The following is a 26,238-nucleotide window of genomic DNA, read 5'->3' as shown; positions in this document are numbered from 1 at the left end:
GCCACCACTAGGTGAGGCTTGGGTCAGGTCAGCCGCCAGCCTCCCAAGCCTCAGTTTCTCCATCTGTCAGAGCTGGCCCAGGCTCAGGGCTCACGAAACAGTAAGAGACTGTGGGACGGTCTCTGTGGAGTATTGAGAGCCGTGCCTGGGTCCATTCACTCATTAACTGTCTGGGGCATGCCTCCCCTTGTGCCATAAACTGGGGCCATGGAACAGGAGACAAGCTCGCTGCCTTCCTACTGAAGGTTCTGGTGGGGAGGGAGACCAGAGAGACAGAAAGAGCCACAAAGGGATGGGAATTTTGGAGATGGTTGGGACTGGAGGAGGCTTCATTCTGAACTCCCTTCCTTCTTCCATCCTCCTCTCAGAGCCCAGGCAGGGGAGCCCAGGGGTGGGGTGGGGACCTGTCCCAGGGGGAGCTGTGCACTGTGCTGAGAAGCAGTTCTAGCTCTGCTCCGTACAAGCTGACGGAATGGAATGATGAAGGCTGCCCAGCGAGCACCTAGAGCCTGGGCCAGGAACCGGGTGGGGCAGAGGAGGGAGGCCCCCACTCTGCAACGTCTGAGGTCCCCAGAGTCCTCACATGTGCCCCATCCACTGCCGGCCTGCTCGGGGGGCTTTGTGGCCACTTGGCTGCACTGGTAGCCGTTTCCCCTGGCTTGGGGCCCCAGGAACCTGACTCAGAGAGGGGGGCCAGGCCCAGACTCACCTGCTGCGCAAGCACTTTCCCATGCCCCATTTCATCTTCGCCCCGTGGGCCCTGGGAGGCCAGCCAGGACAGCCAGCTGCCTTCCTCGGAGCATACAGCCCCTGAAGTGAGTGCCTTGCCTGTGGGCACCCATGTGGAAAGAAACTAACCCACTGGAATTCAGGGTCTGAGACTCTGAGCTCTGCTGTAACACTGTAGGCGGGGTTGATCTTTCAGGCCCTGGCGTGTTCCCTCGGGTGGCAGGTGCCCACCCCAGACTTGGGGGTAGGCCATGCACCCACAGGCTTTTTAATACTATTAGTAGAAATCAACAAATGAATGAATGCACTCTCCTTTCCTCCATGAGCTCCAAATGCTCTTAGGAGCTTGCATGTCTCTTACCAGAGCCTGGTGAGATCTCCTTAGTCTTTCTACCACCCGTCTCAGGGGCTTTTCACCAGAAGCAGAGACTCAACCTTCCCCGCCCAGGCAGACCCCCAAATGACCCCTAACCCTGGATGGAAGAAGTTTGCGGGAGTGCTACTGTCCTCAAGGGAGCCAGTGTTCCTGATTTGATTCTCAGGCCCCAGGAACCCCACGGCTGAGAGCCAGCTCAGTGTCTAGCCTAGGGCCAGCCCCTTGACCTCAGCTGCCTCTTCTGTCAATTGGGGAGAAAATCCCTCCCCTGTCTGACCAAGGACGAGCAGAAGAGATGAGCTGAACCTGTCAAGCAGACGGATAGGCTTAGACCCGACAGCGGCACCTCCTGGTCAGAGTATGGAATTGCAGCCTAGCTCTGTCCGACACAAAAGGGGCCCAAAGTGATAGGGGTTGCAGCCCTACAATGAGGAAAGCCATTGTAGCCATTCCCAAAGTCAGAGGGAATCCTTCTGGCCTCGGTGGAGCTAGGGTTTTAAAAAACTATAACGCACCCCGCTTGGTTGAGTTAGAATGCCAGGGAAGGGTTCCTGAAGAACATTTGCCAGGCTGTATGCCTATGCAGAGAAATGGACCACTGACCGGTGATCATTCTTTGGGGGCTTTGCTTTCTGAGAGACGAAGGGAGGGGGAGACGATCCGTGGTCTCCTAGGGTCGCGAGCGTATGGGGCACGGGGCAGTAACGAGCAGGCCGTCTGCAGTCAGTCAAGGTTTCTGTCCCAGCCCTGCCATCTGCTCGCTTGTCACTTACCTTTTCTGAGCCCCACATGGTAATAATAGTCTCCTCCTTGAAATGGCACTCATGCGGCACTGAACATAGTATCTGCTCTTGTCATTGTTCCAGCTTTGACATCTTAGAGCACACGGGTTTCCCCAGAACCGATCGAGTGCCAAGGCTGGCCTAGCGCCAACGCTGGAGGGTAGTGGGGCGACTCTGGCTGGGCCCATGGAGAATGCCGCCGGCCTTGCCAACTCGGGCCTGGCTGGCTGGCAGGCATCTCGGCATGAGGCCACCTTCTTCCTTCCTCCCAGGTGTCCCTCTTCTGGTGCAGGATGTCAGGGCTGACATGGGAGCGGGGAGGCAAGGACGTTCTTCACAGTGGGCCTGTGCCGGGAGCTGGCACAACCTGCCCTGGGCCCTTCATGGAAGGTGGGGTGAGGCCAAGGATGGGCTAGACACTTCCCCCCAGGCAGGCAGACCAGGGCCCCGGGGTGTCGGAACCAGAATGGTGTTCAGGTTGTGCAGATGGCTAGTCGAGCCCTGGGGAGTGAGGGACTGGCCCGAGGTTAGCCGTGACAGCGGTAAGGAGAGTCTGGTGGGCACAGGCTTGGCTGCTCCCCCCCCCCCGCACCCCCCCTTCAGCATTTCACTGCATCCTCAGCGGTCGCCCTGTGGACTGATGGGCTCTTCTCACCCCCATTTTGCAGATGAGCAGCTGAAGCAGCTTGGGCCCAGGTCTGGAGGACCCAGCCATTGTGCTTTACCCGTAGTGGGTACCCCCCAGACAGTAGCTGCTCTTCCTGCTCCTCTCCCCATCTCCCACCCCCACAGGGAGGCCTCAGCCCCATCAGTCTCCAGTCCTGGAGGCAGGCGGCAGTCTCATTATGCAGCCCAGGGACGAGTTCACTGGGTGCCTGGGGGGAGGCGGCGGGGGGGCTGGGGATGCCAGTGTCAGATTGCATCATTTCCTGGCCACCTGCCCCACTCATCTCTGCACACGCAGGCCCAAACCCAACACACGCCCCCCCCCCCGACGTGCCGGCATGCACACACGCGTTCACACTGAGGCACACAGTTAGATAGCTGTGTGTGTCCTTCCGCACGGCTCAGAGCCAGAGGCTGAGGTCCCCGGTGCCCGTGCATGTGCACAGCCTGGCAAGCAGGCGGGGCTCCCTAGTGGCTGGATGAGGGCGTGCTTTGAGGGGATTTGCCTAACCTTCTCTTTAGAGGCAAGGAACTGACCTCTAGACCGTGGAATCAGAAGCGTTGTTCTGAGTGCCGGCTGCGTGGCACTTGCTGTCTGCAAGCTGGTCCCTGTCCCCGTGGAGCTCACGGCTGTGGGGGTGGGGGTGCGATTCAACCCAGCGTGCCGTGTGCGAGGATGGGCCATGGACAAGGGGTCACAGGCAGTCCGTCTGTCCCCGTGGAGCTTCCTCTCCCTCACTCCGGTGCCCACCCTCTTGGCTCCAGGTGCCCTTAGGAGATGGCAGAGCAGGGGCAACTCTAAGAACAGGGTGAATCTTGGGCTGGCATCATCTCTCCCTGTCTTGAGCCCACCCCAGCCACACCAGAATGTCTGAGCCCCCTGTAGCTTCCCAGACCACACCTGCCCCCGTGTTTCCCTTCTCTGGGCCCTTGTCCCTTCCAGCAGTGGCTCATGGGGCCTAGCCCCTCTGGGTTTGAATCCTGGCTTGGCCACTCGATCCGCCAAGCAAGGCCTCAAGCCAGTTCCTTAGCCTGAGCCTCAGTTTCCCTGGCTCTAAAATGGGGACAGCTCGAAGGGAAGAGCTCAGCACATGATGGATAGGTTCCTTATGTTGATCGAGGTGACAGCTTCACGCTAAATAGGATGCTCTCAATATATGCAGTGTCTTGTATCTCAGTTAAACCTCGGTGGAGCTGTTTGAAAAATATGCAGCAGGATACACGCCCCACCCCAGCCCCAGCACCGTGACACATAAGCACACAGGGCTGGGAGCACCAGTACTTTCCCCCCCAGGGCCAGGAGGCTGGGCATGTGGCTCCTGAACCTCCCCAAATCTCCCCGATCAACAGGGCTGCTCAAGGGGAATCTGGCAGCTGAAGGGGCCAGGTTCAGGGTCCCTGGCTTCACCTGGACTGCCATGCCAGGCGGCTGAACAGCTTTTTCTTTTGCAGAGTGGTTCACGGAGCTGCAGAGTCAGATTCCAGAAGCCGGGAACCCACATCTCCAATCCAAGGTACTTTCTGAGTCCCTTCTGCCTCCCTCCTTCTTCCTTCCCTCCCTCCATTTTTGATGGCCTGTTGCCTGGCTGCAGTTGCCATGGGCACCATCTCCTGGCCCCAGGGTCAGGGTCTGCTGAGTCACCAGCAAACCAGGTAGCTGGGGACAGGGCCTGGCAGGTGGTCGAATGCCCAGTGGAGGCAAAAGTTGTATACATCCATCAGAAACACCGCCTCCAACTTCGCTGTTCCCTTCTGTGTCCAAAGGGCCACAGGGTGTGTGAGCCCTGGGGCCAGCAGGCGGGTGGGCCCATGAGCTCTATCTGCACAGGGGACGTGTGTTCCAGTCACGTCGGGCTCTGTCCAGGCTCTGCTGCACAGGGTTGAGTGACCAGGACAGCACCTCTCTGGACCTCCAGGCACGGGGGAGGTTTTCAGTACACAGGTGGTCATGGTGGGGTGCCCCTTCTGGCCTCCATGGGTCTGTGGGTCTGTGGAGGGGTGTCCACGGCTTTTCTCAAGAGTATCTAATAAGGACACTGACCTTGGTCAGACTCTGGTGTAAACACTCTCACCAGACACAGGTGTCCTCCCTGTAAATGCAGGATGCTGGGGCCATGTCCAGGGACGCTGGGACCCGATGGCCTCGTTCCACATCTGGTCCCGCTGCCTGCTGACCATCTGACCTCAAGCACATGACTCCACCTCTGCGACCCTCGCTTTCCTCTTTAGCAAAGGGGGCATGATAATGGCATTGAGACTCAGGGCCACGGGGAGAGTGCTGGGGGAGGCAGGGTGAGCCCCAACACAGCCCGAGGGTTCAGGGAGAGCCTTCTGGAAGAAGGAACAGTGGCTGCAAACGCAAGAAGACAGGAGGCCCTGGTGCCTCCGTGTAGCTGAGGAGACAGATAGGGTGGGGCACACCTGTCCCTGCTGCAGAGGGTCAGATCTATGATCTGTACCTCCAGGAAGGACCTCCCTCTGCCTGTTCCTTCCTTCTCTGGGACTCAGTGTCTGCATCTGCGCCCCAGAACCGTTGGTCACTGAGGTGCCCCGGGTCTCTTGTTTCCTCCCCCAGAGGTGCTTGCATTTGAAAAGAGTCTAAAATCCCAGTGTGGGAGGGTTTGCTGGGGCCCCCAGTGGGAGAGGTACATGGAGGCAGGAGCTCTGCACCCCAGCATCCTATTCTGCCTACAGCTGGGAGGCAGCACTGCGTGCTGGGAAGAGCCCTGGCATGTGCTCTGTGGCCTTGAGCAGGCTGCTCATCCGTCTGAGCCCCAGTCTCTGTCTCCCCAGGGGGCACGACAGCAGCTACTTCACGGGGTCATGGTTGGGGTGCAGGGCGAGCTACACGAGGCCTCCAGGACCGTGCCTGGCACACTCCAAGGGCCCCACCCATGTCTCCCGAGCATCCTGGCCTCATCCTAACAGCTGAGCCTCATGTGCTTTCTCTAGCTGGTGGGGGATTGGCTCCAAGACATGCTTTCCACCCCCCCGGGGTGTCCCCCCGCCACCCCGTCAGACCCAAGCTACTGTCAGTATTCCCAGGACCCTGCATGTGTGGGGTGTGTGCGTGCAGTGGTGGAGTCGGTTCCCCAGGGGTGGGGGTGGAGAGAGTGAGGCTGCGGGAAGGACCAGCTCCTTGGCTGGCCTTAATGACAGGTGAACGTCTTGTTCCCGCCCCCCCAGCGGCAGCTTGTCCAGGGGATGAGGCTGCCCAAGGCCAAGGTGGGGGCTGTTTACAGGGGCTGGCGGGTTGGGATGGGCTGACTCTGTGTCACTGTCCTTCCTCACCTCCCCCCGCCACCCCAGATAAGATGTCCAGCAAAGGCTCCGTGGTTCTGGCCTACAGTGGCGGCCTGGACACCTCCTGCATTCTCGTGTGGCTGAAGGAACAAGGCTATGACGTCATTGCCTACCTGGTGAGGAGGTGCTCAGTGTGTCTATCTTTCTACCTGTTTGTCCTGCTGGCCATGTGCTCACTGTCACTCGCCTGGACCCAGCATCCCCTCCCTAAGCCTGCCCTGAACTGTAGGCACGTACTTGTCATTCCGCCTCCCTTTCCTCATCTGTAAGATGAACATCCATGGTGTACCCCAGGTCTGGGATGTCCCCAGAGCACAGAGGAGGCCAGCTGTCTGTGGGCGCCCGAGGGGGTGGGGAGGAACGCCAGAAATGAGCTTGGCGGTGCGACTCGGCCAGACTGCCTGCAAGGGACCATGGGCCTGCTGAAGGCCATGGCAGGCACATACTCTTCCCATTTCCAGAAGTCCCTTGTCAGCCCCCAGTAATTCTGCAAAGATTATAGAATCCTGCAGCGGCTGAGCTAGCAGAGCTGCTGGAGGCCATCTAGTTCCAGGGTAGGTTATGTGTGATGCCACTCCTCCATGCTGGGTCCAGCAGGCATCCCTGATCAAGCCGGCTCCACTTCTAATGAACTGGACGTCACTTCTGAATCCTTCTCCATGTATTCAGGACTCTTTTGAGTGCAAATTCTAAAAAAATCTAACCTATACCAATTCAAGCAAAACAAACCAAAAAACAAGAGAGTTCTTGGCTTGTGTAACTGAGAAATCTGGGCTTTGACAGCTTCAGGCAAGGCTGGATCCAGGTGCATATCCAGATCTGCCTCTGCCTCTATTTGGCTTCATTCTTGGCCTCTCCACAGGGCAGGCAAGGCTCATGTCATTGTAGCCTGGCTCTCCCAGAGAAAGGAGGGCTTCCTGCAGAGGCTCTGATGGGAGGGCCCAGGGGCACTCTCATTGCCCGAGCCACTGCCTGCCACACATTGGTTACTATGGCTGTGTCATGAAGGGTTCTGATCATCTGGGCTTGGATCCTGGGCTTGTCCCTACAATGAGCAGGAGACATGATTTATTCCCCTCCCTTCCTATGGCAAGAGGGCCCAGAGGAAGTAAGGATGCTGCTCTGCAGAGACCAAAGTTCAGCTGTCGCCAGGATTGATTGGTTTGCAGTTAAAGTCAATATCACCTCATAGTGCCCAGTCCCCCTGGCAGGTGAGAGTCACAGCTTTGGGTGCATGCGAGGACCCCAGGGTGTGTGTTATCCCTCAGGTAGAGGAGAATGAGGCCCAGGGAAGGGAAGCACCTCGCTCACAGCCCCCTGGCAGGTGAGAGTCACAGCTTCGGGAGCATGCGAGGAACCCAGGGTGGGTGTTGGTCCTGCCGATGGCAGCATAATGGGGCAGTCCAGAAGCCTGGCTACCACTATGCAGATTTAAAAACTGAGTGACCTCAGAAAAAACCTGCAGCTGGGCTCTGGGAAGATTCCAGAATCTGGTGAGCAAAACGCAGGGTCGAAATCTGGGCAGCAGGCCAGAGTGCGGCCAGCAGAAAACACGCTGGTGTCTGCAGAGGGGGCTGTCAGAGAAGTCGGACTCCAACAGCAGGGATGGCCTCCTGCCCGCCCAGATAGATGCCTTGGGATGGTCAAGTCTCTGTGCTCAGCTGCAGAAATCCCCAGGGGGTTGTGCACTTTCTGACACAGCGACCTCAGTACTGGCTTTGGGGGAGTTTTCAGGAAGAGGTAGATGGGTTTAAGGGAAGCCCGAGACCTTCAAGGCAATGACAGCAAATGCCGGGTCCCAGCAGCCCGGTGAACAGGGCCAGGCCCATCTAGTGGTCCGACCCATAGGAACTGCTTCCCAGCACACCCAGGCAGGGCCAAGTGTCAGCTCCTGGAAGCAGTCCAGCTTCTCCGGACGCTGCTTTGTGCCTTTCTCTTCCTAACTGTGACCTTGGCCCCTCAAATGGAAAGCACCTCTGTTTGAGGGGTGCTGTAGACAGCTCTTGCCCAGGGGGGCTGAAATTCTTCCCCCACTCTCCTTTATGCTGCTGGGCTGATGAGGCCTCTCTGCTTCTGCTTCTCAGGCCAACATCGGCCAGAAGGAAGACTTTGAGGAAGCCAGGAAGAAGGCACTGAAGCTCGGGGCCAAAAAGGTACCAAGTGGAGGCAGGGTTTGGGGCTGGGAGTGGGGTTCTGACATGTGGGGGCAGCAGTGGGCGTTGCTGTCCCGGAGTTCTTTGTCGTCTACATCCCTTCCAGTTGGTCCTCTTGCTTCCGAGAGTGTGAGATCGATTCCTTCTGTTTCCAGGCATGGGGACACCATGGTCTCCCTGCCTTCCCCAGCCACTCTTCCCTGCCCCACCACCTCCTCATCCCACCTGCTCACCATCTTCCTCTTCCACATCCATCCATCCACTCATCCATCCTTCATCCAGGTGGATGCCGTGCCCATTCCTCTTTTATCTCTGTCCATCCTTCCATCCATTCAGCAGAATCAGAAAGTTCCAGTTGGATTCAGTGCATCGACTGAGCATCTAATCATGTGGCGGGCAGGCCCTCTGCTGGGTGCAGAGCCCAGATGGTGAACAGAGCCAACGTGGTCCCTTCTCACACAGGCTCACAGTATAAAGTCTGAGCTGCTCCCATGGGGACGTCCCTGGCACCCTCGCCCTTTCACTTGGGCAGATGGGCAGGGGGACGTAACAGGGATGTTGTGAAAGGTCACCAGCTCACCTGCTTGCTCAGAACTGGTCCCCTCTGCAGGGCACTTCTGTGGGGTTCTCAGAACCTAAAAAGGAGCCTGGCACATAGTAGTACCTTAAAACGAATGAATGAATGAGTCCCACATCCCTTCACTGGCCATGCACCTCACACTGGATATCCCTCCTTGGTCAGGAGTCCGCTGAGTCTCAGAGAGGAGAGGAGTTGTCTGAGCAGGAGCCCAGAAAGTTCAGTAAGAACATTTGAGTGTTGAAAATGAGTTGGGCTTTCACATGAGTTGGGCTTTCGCGTAAAGATTTGGCCTTAGTTCATTACCCTAGATCAGATTCTTAACCTTGTGCTCTCAGGCTCCCGTATACTTTTATGTGTTTGTTTGGAATTGAAATTTCTCGCCCATACCATCAGGGTATAGTCCCCATTGCTTTTCTTTTAATTTTCCTTTTCTTTCATTCTTTGCTTCATTTTTTAAAAATTTTTAAATTTTATTTTAAAATAATTATGGGCTCACGGGGAGTTGCAAAAATAATACAAAGAATCCCGTGACCCCTGTTACACTTTTGAAAATTACTGAGTGCCCCATAGAGTTTTGTGGATCACGTCTATTGATACCATCATAGTATAAATAAAAGCTGAAATTTTAAAATATTAACCCATTTTAAAAGAAGAATATTATTAGAATTAAAAGAATAATATTAAACACATTATATGTTAACATAAAATGTTGACATTTTTACCTCAGAAAAGTAACTATTTCCAAAACAAGAATTTTTGGTAAAAGTAGCATTGTGTTATATTTTTATAAATCTCTTAATGTCTGGTTTAACAGAAGACAGATGGATTCCTGTAGCTGTCTCCATTTTGTGATGTGTTGTTTTGGTGTGCATTTGGAAAAAATATGGCCTCATGAATGTAACACTGGAAGAGAGAGGAATATTTTTTTTAAGATTTATTTGAGAGAGAGAGAGAGAGAGCACGGGTGCGTGAGTGGGGGAGAGGGGAAGAGGGAGAGGAAGAGAGAGAATCTCAAGCAGACTCCTCACTGAGCTCAGAGCCCAACATGGAGCTTGATCCCAGGACCCTGAGATCATGACCTGAGTCGAAACCAAAAGTCAGACACTCAACCGACTGAGCCACCCAGGCGCTCCAAGTGAGGAATATTTTAACAGCCTTTTCAGAGAGTTGGGGGATATTCTTGGATACTGCATCAAAAGTCAACAAGGGGTAGTTTCTTTATTAGTGCAGTGGGGAAACTGAAACTGTACAATGAATTTTTCATGCATTAAAATCCTCTGGTCCATCTTGCACTTTGGGTGGAGTTTTTCACCATGTAAGATTATGTGACATCATGCGTTGGTCTTTTGAAAGCTATTGTTTCATTGAGTTATGCAGATCTCCCAAATGTTGCTATGTTTCATTATAAAATATCAGAATATCACATTTCTCAGGCTCGCCACTACTCACAGAAATACTAGGAAGCTGACAGATGCCAGTTGTCCATAATTCCGATTTTAACTGGAAAGCCCGAATTTTATCATTGGCAGCAAGTACTCAGTCTTCCCTGAAGTGACAAGGTCACTTCATTTTTGTGAAACTGTTGTCCAAACGCTCGGGTCTGAAAGACCATAATTTGCCAGTCATTCTTTCAAGTAAAAACGATGTTCTATGAAAAAAGTGGCTAGTTCAGCTTGTAACTAGCTTTGGAATGCAACAGAAGTGTTTCGTGTGTATTTCACCTTCTGTGCTCGAGATGCAACAAAGTCGTTATTTTTCTGGCTTCAAGACAGCTTCTTCTGGGGTGAAACTGTCACTGTAGAAGGGAGACATTAGGAACACAGCGGCCGTCTCTGCCCTGATTTGTGCTGAGCTGCCAGCCCCTGTACCCATCATTGCTTTTGCAAATTCGGTGTGAATGTCAACCTGGTGAAAAAGGCAAATAACACCTTAGGGTCACTATAAAAAATCGTTTCGCTCAGTCTCCCTGAAGGGGTCTTGAGGATGTCCAGAGGTCTACATTTTGAGAACCATTCCTCTAGATCAGGGCTTCTCAATTTTGGCACTATTGGCATGTGGCTGGCTGTCCTGAGCAACGTGGGATGTTTAGCAGCATCCCTGGCCTTTACCCATGAGAGACCAGAATCCCTCTCCCCCAACCCACCATTGGAGATACTGCCACTGCCCTTGGGGGACAGAATCATCCCCGGTTGAGAGCTTTGTGGATTACCATCTACTATCAACTGCTCTAGATCTTAGGTGCTAAGTTTCCTCTCGGGCCCAGAATGCTGTGCTGGGAGGGACTTAAGAACCACATCCAGTTTCAGCTAGATGGAGATCAGGATTGATTAGCCATGTCTGCCATGAGTGCAGGAGGGGAGTAATGGTACTGTATGCTAGGACTGATTGAAGATGTCTACTACAGGATCCATTAGTAGTGTCTGCTGTAGATGCAGGCCATCAGAGGCCCCTGGGGCTCTGTCCTCTGGCTGGGCCCCGTCCTTGCCAAGCCTCCCTCCCACGGCCTCCTCTCCCTGTAGGTGTTCATTGAGGACGTCAGCAAGGAGTTTGTGGAGGAGTTCATCTGGCCCGCCATCCAGTCCAGCGCGCTGTATGAGGACCGCTACCTTCTGGGCACCTCTCTGGCCAGGCCCTGCATCGCCCGCAAACAAGTGGAGATTGCCCAGCGGGAGGGAGCCAAGTATGTGTCTCACGGCGCCACGGGAAAGGTGAGGCGACAGATGGATGGTGCTGGGGAGGGCAGGGCAGGGGAGGAGGGGGCAGGGGAAACTGCCAAGGGGGCTCAGGCAGCCAGGGCAGCCCACAGCCCTTGAGCAGTTGCACGCTTTGCCCCCTGGAGAGTCAGGCGTGCAGTGGCCACTGCCGGTCTGGTCTGAGTAGGAGGAATAAGACCCGTAGGAGCGGGAATCTGGGAGTGGTAACGGCTGTGTGCTGTGGGTTCCGTGGGCGGGTTCTGCCTCCAGTGGGAGCGGTTTGGCAGACTTGACATGGAGGCTCAGGGACATCCGCCACCGGCCCAGGTCACAGAGCACAGGTTACCATGCGATGTAGCGGAAAGGGTCGGAAACCCCGAGTTAGCAAAGAGGGGCTGATCCCAGCTGTGTGGCCCTTGGGGAGGCCCTTCCCCTCCCCCAGCCTTGTAGTCTTCATTTGCAAAAACAGGGGAGGGGGGCAGGGGGAGCCCTGTCTTAATGTGCCAGGTCTGCCACACCCCAGCACCACACAGGGGGCGGCTCCAGCCAGGGAAATGGGTTGTCTCACAGTTCTGGGGCCCAGGTGTGGGCAGGGCCGCGCACCCTCTGAAGGGGCTAGGAAGGCGTCACTCCGGGCCTCTCCGGGCTTCTGTAGGGACGGCTATGCCCTTGTAGATTCGACACTCTGGTGTTCCACAAGCACATGGCTGTCTTCGCCCTCTGTATTGTCCCCTCCTCTGCCCTCTGGTTCTGTGTCCAAATTCCTCCCTTTTATTAGAACACCAGTCATATGGGGATTAGCGCCCACCCTAGTGACCTCAACCCAACTCCATTACCTCTGTAAAGACCCTCTTTCCAAATAAGGCCACATTCTCAGGTACTGGGAGCTGGGGCTTCAACTTCTCTTCTGTGGGGGACACAACTCAACCCGTGATACACTCCCGACTTCCGGCCCCTGAGTGGGTGGTGCAGTTTGGGAGCAATGAGGAGGATAATTGCATAAATTCTCGGCAGGGGCCTGGCGTGCAGGGAATGATTCACTTGAGACCGGAGGGGAGCACCCTATTCATCTGATGATCAGACCGATATGGGGGGTTCCTATGGGCAGAAGGTCAATGAGAACAAATGTGAGGGCAGAATAAAGAAGCTTCCCAGCCATCTTATCTGCCCGTATTGAAACGGGCTGAGCAGGGAGCTCCCTGTTCCAGGAGATGTTCAAGCTGAGGCCAGGTCAGGATTCTGGAAGGGCTCCTGCCCCGAGAGGGTCCTTCCAGTGGTAGGCCCAGGACTGAGGATGGGTGGCATTCAGGGCTGATGAAGTGAACGCGTGCATGTGGTGGGTCTGGCCCTGGCTTGGGAGATTCAAGGGTCTGGGGAGACAGCCCCCCCCCCCCCACACTAACCCCACTGAAACTGAGAGTAGCCACCAGCAGTTGTGTGCACTGCTCCATTTGGCCACGAGAGGGCACCAGAGGCTTGGATTTGAGGCCTTGGGTTGCTCACCCTCAAGAAAAGCATCTGGAAAGGCCACCACCCCCCAGGGTCCTCTGGTCCCTACCAGCGTCCACAGGACTGGGGTTCTGAAAAGAACACCTTCTCTGGAGGTTCTGTGGCCTCCAAGACTAGAGGTTGGAAGGCCATGGGAGGGGAGGGGTACAGTGCCACCCTGGATCTCCATCTCTTCTGGGGTTGATGGGCAAGGCGTAGTCCCGTGCCTTAGTTTCCCCTATTTGCAGAACCTGGGGAAGCCCCCCAACGTCTCTGAAGACAATTTCCTAGAACTGAGGGGTGTGAATAGGGAGAACCAGGCAGGCCTGGGGCAGGGTCCCGAGAAATGCTGTGTGAGGCAGGAAGGGGGGGGGGGAGAGGGCCCGGGGGCTTGTGGCCTCGTGGGCTGGAGGCGGGCGTCCGTGACTTTACATTTCAGGAGATGGGCTTCTGGAGCAAGGGCGGGAGGCTTGTGGTCCCAGCTGGAAGAACCCGGGTCAGTGGGGTCGGGCTGGCAAGCCCAGAGAGATACTGGAGAACCACTTCGCGGTTTTCTGCAAGGGGGTCACAGTGCAGAGAAAGCTGGGCCATTAGCAGACTGCAGGGGCTCCCCCCACTGATGATAAGATTCCAGCATGGCCAGTCCTGAGGCTGTGGCCATGTGGAAACTCAGCCCCTGGGCTCTCCCAGCTACTGGCTCCTGAGTCACCGATGGGGGCAACCAGGGCCCAGGGGCCCTCGTTCCAGCCTCCCAGAGGTCGCATTCATGCGTGTGTTCATTCATTCACTCCCTGCATATTTATCCAGCACTGGCCGTCCTCCATGTGTGGGCTCGCTGGTACAGGATGGGCTAGGGGAGGCACCCAGGGACTTAGGAGCCCTGACCCAGCAGGGGGTGGACCACGGGGGAGGGGACAAGAGTTAGCCAGTGACACCAAAGGGGAAGAGCACCCTAGGCCGCGGGAACAGCCCTTGCAAAGGCCTGGAAGGTGGGAGGCAGCATCCCTCCTAGGGCCCAGCTGGGCCCCACCTGCTACAGAGCTCAAGCTGGGGTCCACCCTCCATGCCTTGCCCTGTTTCCTCCCTGCCAGAGAGCTGTGCAGAAGCTGGGGTGGCCCTTCCAGGGCCTCCTCCCCCCAGTTTTGGAAGAAGGGCCTGGAAATATGAGCCAGACTCGGGCAGGGGTATGGGGAGCAGTTTTGTAAATGGCGCCATCTGTATGGCTAGCCCAGGAACAGATGGGCAGACCACCCCCCACCCCAGCCCCTCCAGTCCCCGTGGGCACTGCACCCACACTTACACACACCTGCACTTGGATCAGCACGTGGACACACATGATGTGGAGGATAGCTCCCCCCCCGCTCCTGCTCTGGGAGCTGCCCTGGTTGCAGAGGGTCCTGGGGTCAGGGGGCGGAAGGACTGGACCCACCGTGGCTCTTAATCTGGGACAGAGTTTGAACCAAGGGAGGCCGTTTGGCTTCTGGGAGGGTCTCTGACTCTGGAACAGATGGGTGTCCCCATGTGGGTCTGAATGGGCAGACACCAGCCCAGCAGGCCTGTAGGGGAACATGAAGCCATGGGGAAAAATCACCAGGATAGGCAATACCATGCGCTTTACAAATCTAAAATGGATCTACCATTTATTGTAGCTGCTCCGGGAAGTGGGCTGGCCACAGGGTCCTTGGGCACCTGTTACCGGCTGTGCCTCAGTTTCCCCGCCTGTAAGGTGAGGATAATAATAGGACCTGCTTCTGGGGGCTGCTGTCAGCTGTAAGGCTTCAATGAGTTTAAGTCTGGGGCTCAGACCAGTCACCTGAGTATGAGCTCTTAGGACAGAAATATCTGTTGGCTGTGTGACCCCGGGCAAGCCACATCACTTCTCTGAGCCTCGCTCTCGTCGTCAGCGAAACAGGGGGAAATACCCCACTGGCCCCAGGTGGCTCTCCCCTGTGACCGTGAGCGCACAGTGGGTGCTCACGACAGGACTGGGTCGGCGGGCGAGTGGGGTGGCGGGTTTGGCGCAGCTCACGGCCCCAAGAGGCACGGGAAGGGGGGCAGCCTCAGCCCCTGGGCTCCTGGCTCCGCCGCCCAGAGGGGCCGAGACCTGCATTTCCGCGCTGCCTGACGAGACTCTGGAAAATAACATGTCATTCCCGCCGCCGCCTCGCTGGGCCCGTGCAGTTTTCACAGTAGGCGGAAGGTCCCTCTGTTATTTCCACAGCTTAAGTCCCCCCTCCGGGGGCCGAGCTGATGGGAAGCGGGCGGGTCCCTGGCAGCCACCGGGTCTGCGGCCCCCGCTCCCTCCGTGTCGTCAGCGCGCCAGGGGGTCAGACGAGTCTCCGTTGCACAGCAGAGGACGCGGGCGCAGAGAGGCTGGGCAGCCCTCGCGGGCTGGTGGGGGCCGGGGGCCCTTGACTAGTCCCTTCTGTTGGCACCTCGGTTTCCCGTCTGTACAGAGCGGAGCCGAGGAGCAAAGGGCCCTCAGTGGTTCACCCGTTCCCTGCCAAGTGGTGATTGTAGATGGGGAAACTGAGGCTCACTGAGGCGACAGGCTTCCCAATTTTATGGATAGGAGGAGTCCAAGCACCATGGAGCCCGAGCCCCAGACTCGATCCCTGGATTGGGGCAGATGAGGCCAGACGGGGAGGAAAACTGGAGGCAGAGGCTGAGGTGTGGGCAGCTGGGGGCTGCCTAGAGAAGGACCGGGATCTCGGCCGGGCCAGACCCCCAGCCTCGCACACGCGTACGCGCCCCCCGAAGTGTGCACATACGTGATGAGATGGGTGCGTGCCCTGCCATGTCCCCAAACGTGTGTGTCCCCATCCTGCTGCATGCGCACCCATACAGGTGCACAGCCTACGCCCCCCCACGCGCCCCCTCGCATACGTCGCACAGCACGGCGTGCACAGAAGTCGTGGCGTTCACTGCCGGGCACACGAGCATCCTGTCGCACAGCGACAGGAGCTGTTCTACGGCTCCTGACCACCCCCTGTTCCGTGTTTCAGGGAAATGACCAGGTCCGGTTTGAGCTCACCTGCTACTCACTGGCCCCTCAGATTAAGGTAAGATGCTGCCTTCCCCTCGGGGTGGGTGCTGGGGGCTAAGGTCCCTGGGTGGGGGGAGGGCAGGGTATGGAGTTCTAGGAGTTTCCCTGGACAGGGACAGAGTGCACCTGAGTCTCCTGGTGGGTGGTGCCCCTCTTGCTCATGGAGAGACCGTGGGCTCGTGCCAGATGCAGGAGCACAGCACTGTCTCTGATCATTAGCCCTTCCCAGAGGTGCTGCCCAGGGGCCTGTGTAGACAGGGGCATGGGACAGAAAGACGTGGCCACCCTCTGGCCACTGTCCTCGGCGTTCCCAGGTCTGGCTTCTTGGGTGCAGGCTGGACATTGCTGCCCTGTTTCTGGGGTGCTCGTAGCTCACCCAACACTGGTTGGGGCCACCCCACTAAGGCCCTGGCTCTGCTCTGGCTGCCTGACCCCCAGCATCCTGGAGCCCTTTCCTGGGATAGGAATCACCAGGATCTGGGGGAATCAGCCACCCCTGCCTGTGGCCTGTCACCCAGGCAGGAGAGCACACATCACGACTGTCCAGCCGGCCACAGCCACCCCTGCCCCCTGCAGCCTCACCTTGGCCCTGGGCTTGTGTCCCTCTGTCTGTCCATCCACTCCTTCCTTCCTTCCTTTTTTCAGTATGCACCAGGTGCCCATTCAGTGCAGGCCCTGGGCCAGGCTCCAGGCATACAGGGCTGTAGTGTGTAACCAATGTGAGCCCTATGGGTGATTTAGATTTTTCTCGTGGCCCTGTTAAACAAACGAGATAAAAAGCAACAGGTGACATTATTTTAATATATATTTTATGGAACCCTGTGTACCCAAATGGTATCATTCAACCTGTCAGGGATGCGAAAACCTTCCTCATCAGATGTGTTGCATCCTTTGTATGAAGTCTTCGAGATCCGTGTGTGCTTTGCTTGGTAGCCCGTCTCAGTTGGCACTGGCCACATCTCAGGCCTTGGGGGTCATAGGTGGCCTCTGGCTGCCGGACTGGACGGCACTGGCCTAGGTCTGAGCTCCTTAGAGGTTACCTGGGACTCAGGCTGTAGAAGATGTACCTCCTCCTAAGCTCTGACAGGGCCCTCAGGGAGTTCCTTTTTTCTTTCTTTTTCTTTTTTTTTTTTAAGTGGAACATCTTTCTCTGTCCCTTTAGCCAGCCAGCAGCTGCTTGCTGGGTGGGGGTGGCCTGGAGGTGATGAGCTCTAATGATCCAATCTGACCCCAAACACTGGGCAGCTAAGAAGTCCTCCCCCAGTGGCTGCTAGCTGGCCCACTGCAGGCTGGTGGCCACGGGGCCTTTCTAGGTTCCCACAGTAGCTTGGGGGGCCAGGTGTCCAGTTTCTGAATCTTTGTCTGCAGAGGCTGAGCCAAGGGAGTGGGGGTGAGGGCCACAGCTGGTCTCTGGGAGCTCCCAGGGCCAGGCCTGCTCCAGGGGCTGCTCATTCTAAGGCGGGGGCCCCGGGAGAGCTTACCCACAGAGGCAGGGGCCCGGCTGGCTCCAGGGCTGGGTGGGGGCTCTTCTTGGGGACCTGCTTTCCAGCTCCAGGCTGATGGAGCCCCTGTGAAATGAGCTCAGTCCCCCCAGTCAGGCTCCGACTCCCCTCCCTTCCCCACGCAGAGCAGCTCTGGGGAGCAGGAGGAGGGAAAGCAAGAGAAGTGGGTTGAGAGGACTGTCTGTTGTCTCTGGGCCCCACTGTCCCGGAGCAGGGCCCGGCTGGGCATCTGCAGCAGTCTGAACCCTCCCTGAGTCACCAGGTGGTAGGGGTGGGTGCGCCAGCCCTCTGCTAGCAAGAAATACGAGGCCTGTCTAGGTCGAACCCTCAAGTTTCAGACTGAACCCTAGAAGGGCAGGGACCCAACCGGGGGACACAGGGCCTTTCTGCCATGGAGCCCTGGCCTCTACAAAGCCACCCCCCGTGTAGCAGGCCCTGTCCTTCCCCTGCCTAATGGGGCACCTCTGCCTACCCAACGTGGACTGTGTCCTCTCTGGGGAGGATGTAGCAGGAGACTCCAGGTGAGCAGTGGGAGTCCCGGGCCCCTTAACAGAGGGGCCGGCTCTGCAGCGGAAGGGCCAGCAGAAGCCAAGATCCGGGCTCTCCAGCATCTGACTCCTTGCTCCACGCCCAGGTCATCGCCCCCTGGAGGATGCCTGAGTTCTACAACCGGTTCCAGGGCCGCAATGATCTGATGGAGTATGCAAAGGTATGGCTGAGTCTCCCCTAACGTCCCCAGCCCTTGCCTACTGCCCCCCTGGGGGCATATCCCTCTGGAGGGGCTGAACTGGACCAGCAGCACCAGGCTGGGGCTGATCCCCATTCCAGGGGTGCGGTAGGGGAGAGGACCGAATCTCTGCCCCAGCCGCCCCCCCCCCCCCGCCGCCACCCGTGGCACCTGTCCCCAGGGGGCCGGCCCCACTGAGGTGCAGTCACTGCCTGGGCTGGGCATCTCCACGGAGAGTCCCCAGTCAGCCTCCCCTTCTCCTGCCACCTCTGTGGGAGGCATGAGGGAGGTGCTCTCTGGCCCACAATTACCTGGCTGCTCATTGTCCCTGGTGCTTTGCCAGGAGCAGGTAGGCGCTCCGAGGGGCAGTGGCAGACAAAGGCTTTTGTCGAGCCAGCCTTTTTGAAGTACAAGTTGCAATAAAACATATTAGAAGTTTTGCATCAAGATCCTTAGCCTCTCCCCGGGGTACCTTTCTTTTTAGCGACTCGATGGCAGCCCTTGACAAACAGTCTCAATCAATCAGACGGGGCGGGGGGGCGGGGGGCAGCAACTCGGTGCACACACCAGAAAATTGCTCGGGTTTTAAATAGCAGTCACTGGGGCTGGCTGTGAGCTCTTCCAGCAGCCAAGGTGCCGCGTGGTAGGGGACACGGCAGGGACACAGCCCTGCCCCTGCCGCCAGCATCCCATTAAGACCTGGAGGGCTCGGAGGAAAGATCTCCTGTACCATCTGTTGTTTTATTATTAAGAGGGGAGTTTACAAGAGCAAGCCCATATGTTGCCAAACAAATTGTCAAATAGCAGAGCTATTAAGAGAACCGAGGTTGACGAGGCTTCCCACCCCCCTTCGTCTCCTCGATACAGAATATGGAGCACGTTTCATCTTTAAGTATAATGAATTGGAACCCCCGCGCCCCGTCTCCATTCTCACGACTGTGGTCCTGGTTCAAGAGAAGGCCAGGGTGACCCGTGCCTTGCCCTTCATTTCCGTTAAGCCCCAAACAAAAGCAACTCCTGGTTTTCCCAACAAAGATGAATTTCAGGAGTGTTGTTGGCCTTCCTTCTCAGATTTAGGGGGAGAAGTCCCTTCACGGAGCTTCTATCCCCAGTAACCTTGGAACAGGAAAGCTCCGGGAGGAAAGGAGTCCGGGGGGCCCCAGGCCTCGGAACCTCCCTGGGCGGCTGGTATCTGCATTGAGCTCCGGGGAATCTGAGCACATTCGAGGAGGGAGGCCGTGTTTCTGCACCCAGGAAATGACCAGAATAACTGAGCAGCAACCGGGCTTTGTCCAAAATGCAGAGCCAGGCAGCTGATTCAGACAAGACGAAAATCAATGGCGCTTTGAAAACCCCCTGCTTTCAAGACCCATAAGTTGTCAAGGCCAAAAGGTGCGGTAGGAGACCCACAAACACACGTTCACTCCACTTTCCGCCCCTCCCCCCAAGTCATCATCCGACGTTAGCATCATCACCGTAATCAATTTCTTTTAAAAGGCCAGCATACAAGGTAGGGGGCTGGAAAGCAGGGTGGTCGCCTGTGTACTTGTGGAAGGTGGTTTTGTTTTCTATCCTCAATTGCAGTGAGAGTTTCTTGGGGGGCCAGGGGGATAAAAATCTCTTTGGTCAAGGGACTGCTATTTTTGGCATATGTGTGTGTCTCTCCCTGCTGAGGAGGGGCTGCCCACCCTGTCCTCCAGCCTTCGCTCCGTTTCTCCTCTCCTTGTTCCCACCACGACCACGGAGGCCAGTGGGAAAGAAGGCAAAAGTGTTTCCAAACCCCCCCCCCAAAACAAAGGCTGCAGGGAACCCATCTGCCGGCTCTCTCGGCCCCCAGCCGGGGGGGTGGGGTTCCTGCTCCTGCAGGGGGTCCTGGTCCTCACACCTGGCCCCCTCTACCTGGAGGGAGCCCAAGGGCAGCATGTACATCTGATGCTCAGCAACTCTGGGGGGGGGCGAGTGGCCCCCCAACATTGAGCAGCCTCTAAGTGAGGTGTTCCTGTTTGCCCATGTGGTTCAAAATGAAGAGTATGCAAATCCTAGAATGGATATGGACTGTCTTTTAAAGCAATTCCCTGGGGTAAAACTTAAAAAAAAAACAAAACACAAAAAACAGCTGGAGGGTTTTATCTTCATTTATTTTGAAATTTTAAGGTGGTGATAAAGGAAACCTGGAGGAGGCTGGACTCCTCCCATAGTGGGACTGAGTGCAGATCAGGGTAGCCCCATCGGGAGAGACGGGGTGATGCTGGTGAGAGCTACAGGGACTGGGGCTGGCCAGGTTCTAGGACCACGGGGAAGGGGGGCAAGGTGCTAAAAGGGGCTTGGGAAGCGAAGTGTCGGGTCTCACTGCCTCACAGGGGCCTGGCTGGGCCACTTAGCTGCCTCTGTGCTCCATAAGCAAGGGGAGGGGAAAGCAGAATGTAATGTGTGTGTTGGATTCCAACCAGGTGTCAAGCCAGGGCAGCGTGGGGGTGGCTAAGGGGTCAGCCTTGGCCTTAATCCAAAAGGCTGAGTGAGGTGGGCCTTCAGAGTGATCGCCAACAGCCTTCAGACCCAGGGTCTCAGCTGGGAGGAGTTTTCTCCTTCCACAACGGAAGCATTTGGGAGACGAGGCACAATTAGAACCACTAGGAGAGGGCGGGGGGGGGGGTACGGGGTGTGCCCACGATGCTCTTCAGAGGGTTGCAGAGTGATGTGCGTGGTGGTTGTGCCAGGCAGGGGGAGAGGGGTGGCTCCCCGAACGTGCCAGGCGGATACCATAAACAGGTGCCAGGAGCTAGAAGCCCTTCCCCTGGGGCAGCATTAAGTACCGGGTGGGCGCAGAAGCCTTGGTTGAGATCTACAGTGGAAGTTTGGACGCTTCCTGCCCCCAGTGTATAAGGTTGCAGAGGGGGGTCAGCGAGTGGGAAGCCTCTGGCATACTGCTTAGCACATTCTAGTGCTTCAGGGCCTGTGAAGTATAGATTTGGAGAATCTTCTGGAAGGAACCTCCGAGGTCAGTATCCACCCCATGACATCTCAGACACACAATCTTGTAGTTTCTGCATGGGCATGTCCAGTAATGGCGTCCTCACTCATTGCCCAGGCAGCCGGGGGTGTGGGGAGGAGATGGACACCAGAGGGCAGGGGCCGTCTTGACTGCACGAGGACCAGAGTTTGGGGACGTCCACAGCCTTGTAAAAAAAACCAAGGCAGCTGGGCCTGACCCTCAGGCCGACTTCACGCTCTCTCCCGCCGGCCCCGTGTCGCTTCTCACCCACAGCAACACGGGATCCCCATCCCAGTCACTCCCAAGAACCCGTGGAGCATGGACGAGAACCTCATGCACATCAGGTAAGCAAGGCGTCCCACCTGTGCGTCCCACCTGTGCGCTGCCCCGCCCCACACCCGGGAGCACCTGCCTCCGTGGGGCAGATGTAGCCTTGGTGGTGGTCCCCCCCCCCACGCCCCACCCAGCCGCCGCTCGCTCACTGCAGGGCTCCCAGCGGGCAGGGGGCTAGATAATAGGCGCCTGGCCTTGCCTGGGTATCCGGGAGGGCTTCTCATAGGAAGTGACATTTGAGATATAAACTTCAAGGATGAGGAGGGACTGACTGGCCAAGGTGCAGGAGGGAGAATGTGTTTAAAGCAGGGAGAACAGCATGTGTGAAGTCCCCCCCAGATGTGAAGCCCCGGGGCTGTGCCCCAGAAGATGGAAGGAAATGTCCCAGGTTCTTTCTTGCAACCTGCAGCTCCCACAGCCAACTGTGGTGGGCCCGGAATGTTCCAGACGGGGTTGGCAGCAGCTGCTTGGGCAGAGAAAGAAGGGAAGACCAGACTTGTGTTGCGGGGGGAGGGTGTCTCTCTGCCCCTCCCCACCTGATCCGCTGTCCTCCCTCTCCCCCTGCAGCTACGAGGCTGGAATCCTGGAGAACCCCAAGGTAATCCCCACCCCCACCCCCACCCCCAGTCTCCTGTGAACCGGCTGCCCGTCTTTGGTGGTAGCTACTCCGAGCCGATGCTGTCTGATGTGATTGTAGCCTAATTTGAAATTTCACGGGGGCCGGGTGTGGGCCTGGGGCTGAGCCCTGCCTGCGTCCCCGGTCCTCCCCACCGGGCCCCCCTCTGCCTGCCTACTCCATGCTGCTGCATTTTGAGACCCCCCCCCCCGCCCCCACCACACTCTTTTTCTAATTGCCGCTGGGATGAATAGGGGAAGGAAATATTTCAGGGCAGCATGGAGAGAGTGTGTGATTGTAAGACAATAAAGAAGCAATTAGGCAGATGAGACACTTGTGGGAGGGCCCAGCCTGTGCCCACCAGCTCTCAGGCCGTTGCTGCTGAAATGAGGTGGGGTGGGGTGGGGGGGGGTGGCACAGATTAGAGCCTCAGGACCCATTTGTCTGGGTTTGTGCTCCACACCCGCCCGAGGCAGGCCGCCCTGATCCCCGGTCCCCAGCCTCCAAGACTGGCCAGGCTGGGCCTCGACCCTGTTTGAAGTTTAGGATTTCTCTCCCTGGGGGGTTTCCCTTTGTATCTCCCCCTGCCACCGTGGGAGATGGGGGGTGAGGGGGTGCGGCAGGACGAAATCTATCCTGGGAAGAGAAAAATCTCTTTGTCCCTGAGGGAATGTGTCTCCATTCCCTGGCTGGGCTGTTTCGGGGGTGGGGTGGGCTGCTTGTCTGACGTTAGGGAAGAAGTGTGCTGTTGGGGAGGGGAGTGTGCCTGGGCAGCTGGGCCTGGGGGATCCAAGAAGGCCAGCTGGAGGGGAGGATGCCCTGGTGGTGTTGGTGAGGCTGGGAGAGCTGGAGCCCTGCCCGGGGGTCCTGGGACGGCTCCCGGAGGGACCCGGCCTCCCGGTCAGTGTTGGTGATAATAGAACAACTACCAGCCACCAGTTCTGGGACCAGGCCTCGTTTAGCATTTTCTTGGCCTACTTTCCTTGGCTCCTGGCAGTATGCGTCCTCATTTTATGGGCAAGGAAACCGAGAAACCAAGGCCCAGAGAAGTGACTCACCCCCAGGGCACCCCATATCTCTCTGGGGAGCTGGCCCTCCTGCCCCTGTGGTTTCCTCCTCCCTGCCCACCCCCACCCCCACCCGCACTCCACTCGGCCCAACCGTGTCACTCAAGAGAGCCTGAACCCTTGCCCCCTGGGGGCTAATGGCCCCATGGGGCTGCTGTGGCCACAGGTTTTTCCAGTTCATGCTCTGCTGACCCCACGACACTCAGGCCAGCCACCCCTAATTAGCTAGTCAGTCAGCACCAAGGGGGCCGGGGGAGGCTGAGCCTGGCAGACGCAGAGCTGTGCACGGGCAGCCTGTCCCCTCTACCCCCCCCTCCAAACAGCCTGTAGAACTCTCACCAGAACGAGGGGAGCAGAGGCACGGCCCCTAGGGCAGTGCTGGGGGTACAGATGGCTCTGTGACCCCCGGGCAGGTCCTTCCCCTCCGGCCTCCTGGCTCATGAGGGCAGTGGATGGATGAGTCAGTGCTAAAGAGTGTCTTTTTAAGAATTCTGCCACCGATCAAGGTGGGAAGGTTGATGCATCAGTCACCCCGAGATAAGAAACAGGGGTCTGCATCCTGACGCTGCCACTTATTGCTGTGCACTCTTGGGCAAGTTACCCAACCTCTCTGAGCCTCTGATTCCTCATACACACAGTGGGAAACCACAGCACCTCCCTTCTGCTCTTGGTCTGTCCCTACACCTCAATCTTGGATGGAGCCAGGGGTCCCTCTCTACCTCCTCGGGCAGGCTAAGATTGTTTGGGGAGGAAGGGACCAAGATCCTCCCAGGACCCCTCTCCTCTGGCCCGGAAGGCTGGGCTGGGTGTGAGAGAGAGGAAACCGCATTCCCACTGAGAAGTGGAGGGTGAGGCTGAGGAACCCAGGGTCTGGCTTTCTGGGCCTGCTCTCCTTTGTCAGGGGGCTCCCCCAGGCTAAACTCCAGGATCCTCCCTTGCATCCCGGGGCTTCCGCTGCATGGAGGGCATTCGTCCTCTGGATCCCCCGGGATGAGGAGACAGTCGCCAGGGGCCTGGCGCTACCCTCCAGGCAGAGAGCTCCTGCGCCCACCCCCACCCCCCCACCCCCCGCTGCCCTGGCCCCCTGGGGAGGAGATGGGGAGACAGGGCTTAAGGGAACCGGAGCCCCCTCCCCCTCTCCAAAAAAAGCCCCGAGACCTGCTGAAGGGAGGGTCTGAAGGCAGATGGTGGAGCCATTTTCTGCCTCCGTGAGGGCTGATTGAAGGGCAATGAGGCAGCTAATGCGAAGAAAGATAGAAATTTACTTGCTTTAACTTCATACGGCACACAGTGAAAGAGTTCATTCAGTCGCCGGCCCGCCATATCTGATGGATGAATAAACCATTTGCAGCATCGATCATGCCTCTACATCATGGTTTAGTTCATGGGCCATTTGCTTCCAATTTCTCCTTCTCGGCCCTGTTTCATGCTTCCTTTTCGTCCTCTCCCCCCCCCCCCCCCCTGCCCCGCCCCTCCGTTTTTTTTCTCCCCCTTCCCCCCCCCCCCGCCCCCCCCCCAGATGACATTGGAAGTGAGCCCTCCCGCTGGGATGGATAAATAGATGGTATTGATACTCAGCAACAAACTATTTGTCATTTGAACTGGGCTTTTAGGAGGGAGAGTAAAAAGAACGCAGGCGCCCAGCCACCTCGGAATGCAAAGCAAATGTCACTTTATTTCTATTTAGTTATTTTATTTAATGGGCGCTGTCCGGGTGTCGGAAACCACACCGGCTGCCTCTGGCTTGCACCGTGGAGTGCGGGTCGCCCGCCCTGTGCGTCTGCCCACCTCGTCCCTTCTCCCAAGGGCAAGCCATCTCGTCCTCCGTTTGGGGCTTCGTGCAGTAGTGCGGCGGGAGAAGGTCAGGCAGCGCAGGTGGAGGTGGGAGGAAGGGGCCGTGGGTGGGGGAGTGGGGACTCTCAGCACTGGAACCCTGCTTTGAGTTCATCCTGGACAGGGGGCCGGTAAGGCCCCCCCTACCCCAGCAGGCGGGGAAAGGGACTGTGGAGTCACGTTGGACACCCAGAGGCCCAAACCCTGGTTCACTTTGCCTTTTGGCCAAGGATGGTTGGTCATCGGGCCTGTCTGTGCCCAAGGAATACAGTGGTTGGCAGGACCCAGTCGGGCCTGGGGAGCCGGGCATTTCTCCGAAACCACCCGAAGCCTGTCCCCATCGTTAATGATGCTGACTGTCTCTGGCCAAAGCCCTTGCGCTGAGCAGCCCGTAGGTTCCTAAAGCAGCTGGGAAACAGCAGGAGGTGGTGGAAAGAGCACAGAACAGGGAGTCCAGAGGGCCCACACAGTGGAGCTCCCACACTGCTGGGGACAGGCAACATGGTTTGGTCCAGCCACTTCTCTGGCCTTGGTTTTCCATCCGGTCCGTGGAGGCTTTGGGCGTAGGGTCCCTAAGGACCCTCTCCCTGTTTGAGTCTGTCTTTGAGGCCAGTTCTAGGTCCTTATTCACACCCCACAAATGGAAACAGATGAAGGGATGCAGCTGGTCCCACGTCACACAGCACTCTGGAGGTGCCAGGTCCACCACAGGCCCCTGTCTGAGCTCAGGAGTAGTGCTATAGTAGGACCAACCATCGCCCTTGCCCAGGGCTGAGGGATGCCTAGGGGTGCGGGAACCAGGATGGCTGGTCACCCGGACATAGAGCCAACAAGCAAAGTGACCACAGGTGAGGGATCCAAGGCACTTCTGCCAGCCACCCCTTCTGCGGCGGGGGGGGGGGGCTTCTGGGAGGCGGGCACCACCAGGAGTCCGTTCCAGCTGTAGTCCCCACCTGCAGAGCAGGTTATGGCTCACACCCGTCTTCCCTGGCATTTTCTTGGGTAATGTTCGTGTCCAGTAAAAACCATAAAAACCATCTATATGCTTAAGGTGCAAGAAAGTCAAGGGCAGGTATCCTTTCCCCATTTTGCAGGTGAGGAAAGCAGGCCCAAGGAAGCAAGGCAACTTGGCCAAGGCCCCACAGCTGGGGATCTTGACTTCCTGGCTTAGAGGATATTTTCCACCCCTGTAAAATCCAGCACATATCTGTGGCCGGCCTTGGGGTTCCCTACCCTGTGCCGGGTCCCGGCCCTCACAGAACTCACGGTGGAGAGTGGGGGGAGCACCTCCCCCTCAACCTGTATTTCTTCATCTATAGATAGGGTGACAGCACTTGACCTTCTTACCAAAC

At 57.4% G+C, this 26,238-nt stretch overlaps 1 protein-coding gene across 1 annotated transcript in view; it reads left to right on the top strand.

The window, feature by feature from the left end:
- The window catches only part of ASS1 (argininosuccinate synthase 1), a 50,211-nt gene that overhangs the window by 1,106 nt on the left and 22,867 nt on the right, over positions 1-26,238 (top strand). The window contains exons 2-9 of the mRNA XM_025888684.2: positions 4,006-4,067; positions 5,863-5,972; positions 7,941-8,009; positions 11,109-11,297; positions 15,776-15,832; positions 17,953-18,027; positions 21,311-21,381; positions 21,938-21,968. Of these exons, the coding sequence (XP_025744469.1) occupies positions 5,868-5,972; positions 7,941-8,009; positions 11,109-11,297; positions 15,776-15,832; positions 17,953-18,027; positions 21,311-21,381; positions 21,938-21,968 (597 nt within the window). The 5' untranslated portion in view covers positions 4,006-4,067; positions 5,863-5,867. The remainder of the gene's footprint in view (positions 1-4,005; positions 4,068-5,862; positions 5,973-7,940; positions 8,010-11,108; positions 11,298-15,775; positions 15,833-17,952; positions 18,028-21,310; positions 21,382-21,937; positions 21,969-26,238) is intronic.

The sequence above is a fragment of the Callorhinus ursinus genome, unplaced genomic scaffold (genome assembly GCF_003265705.2).
Source record: "Callorhinus ursinus isolate GAN/ISIS: 27379988/994484 unplaced genomic scaffold, GSC_fseal_2.0 scaffold24, whole genome shotgun sequence".
Classification (NCBI taxonomy): Eukaryota; Metazoa; Chordata; class Mammalia; order Carnivora; family Otariidae; genus Callorhinus; species Callorhinus ursinus.
This window is presented reverse-complemented; position numbering and strand designations above follow the sequence as displayed.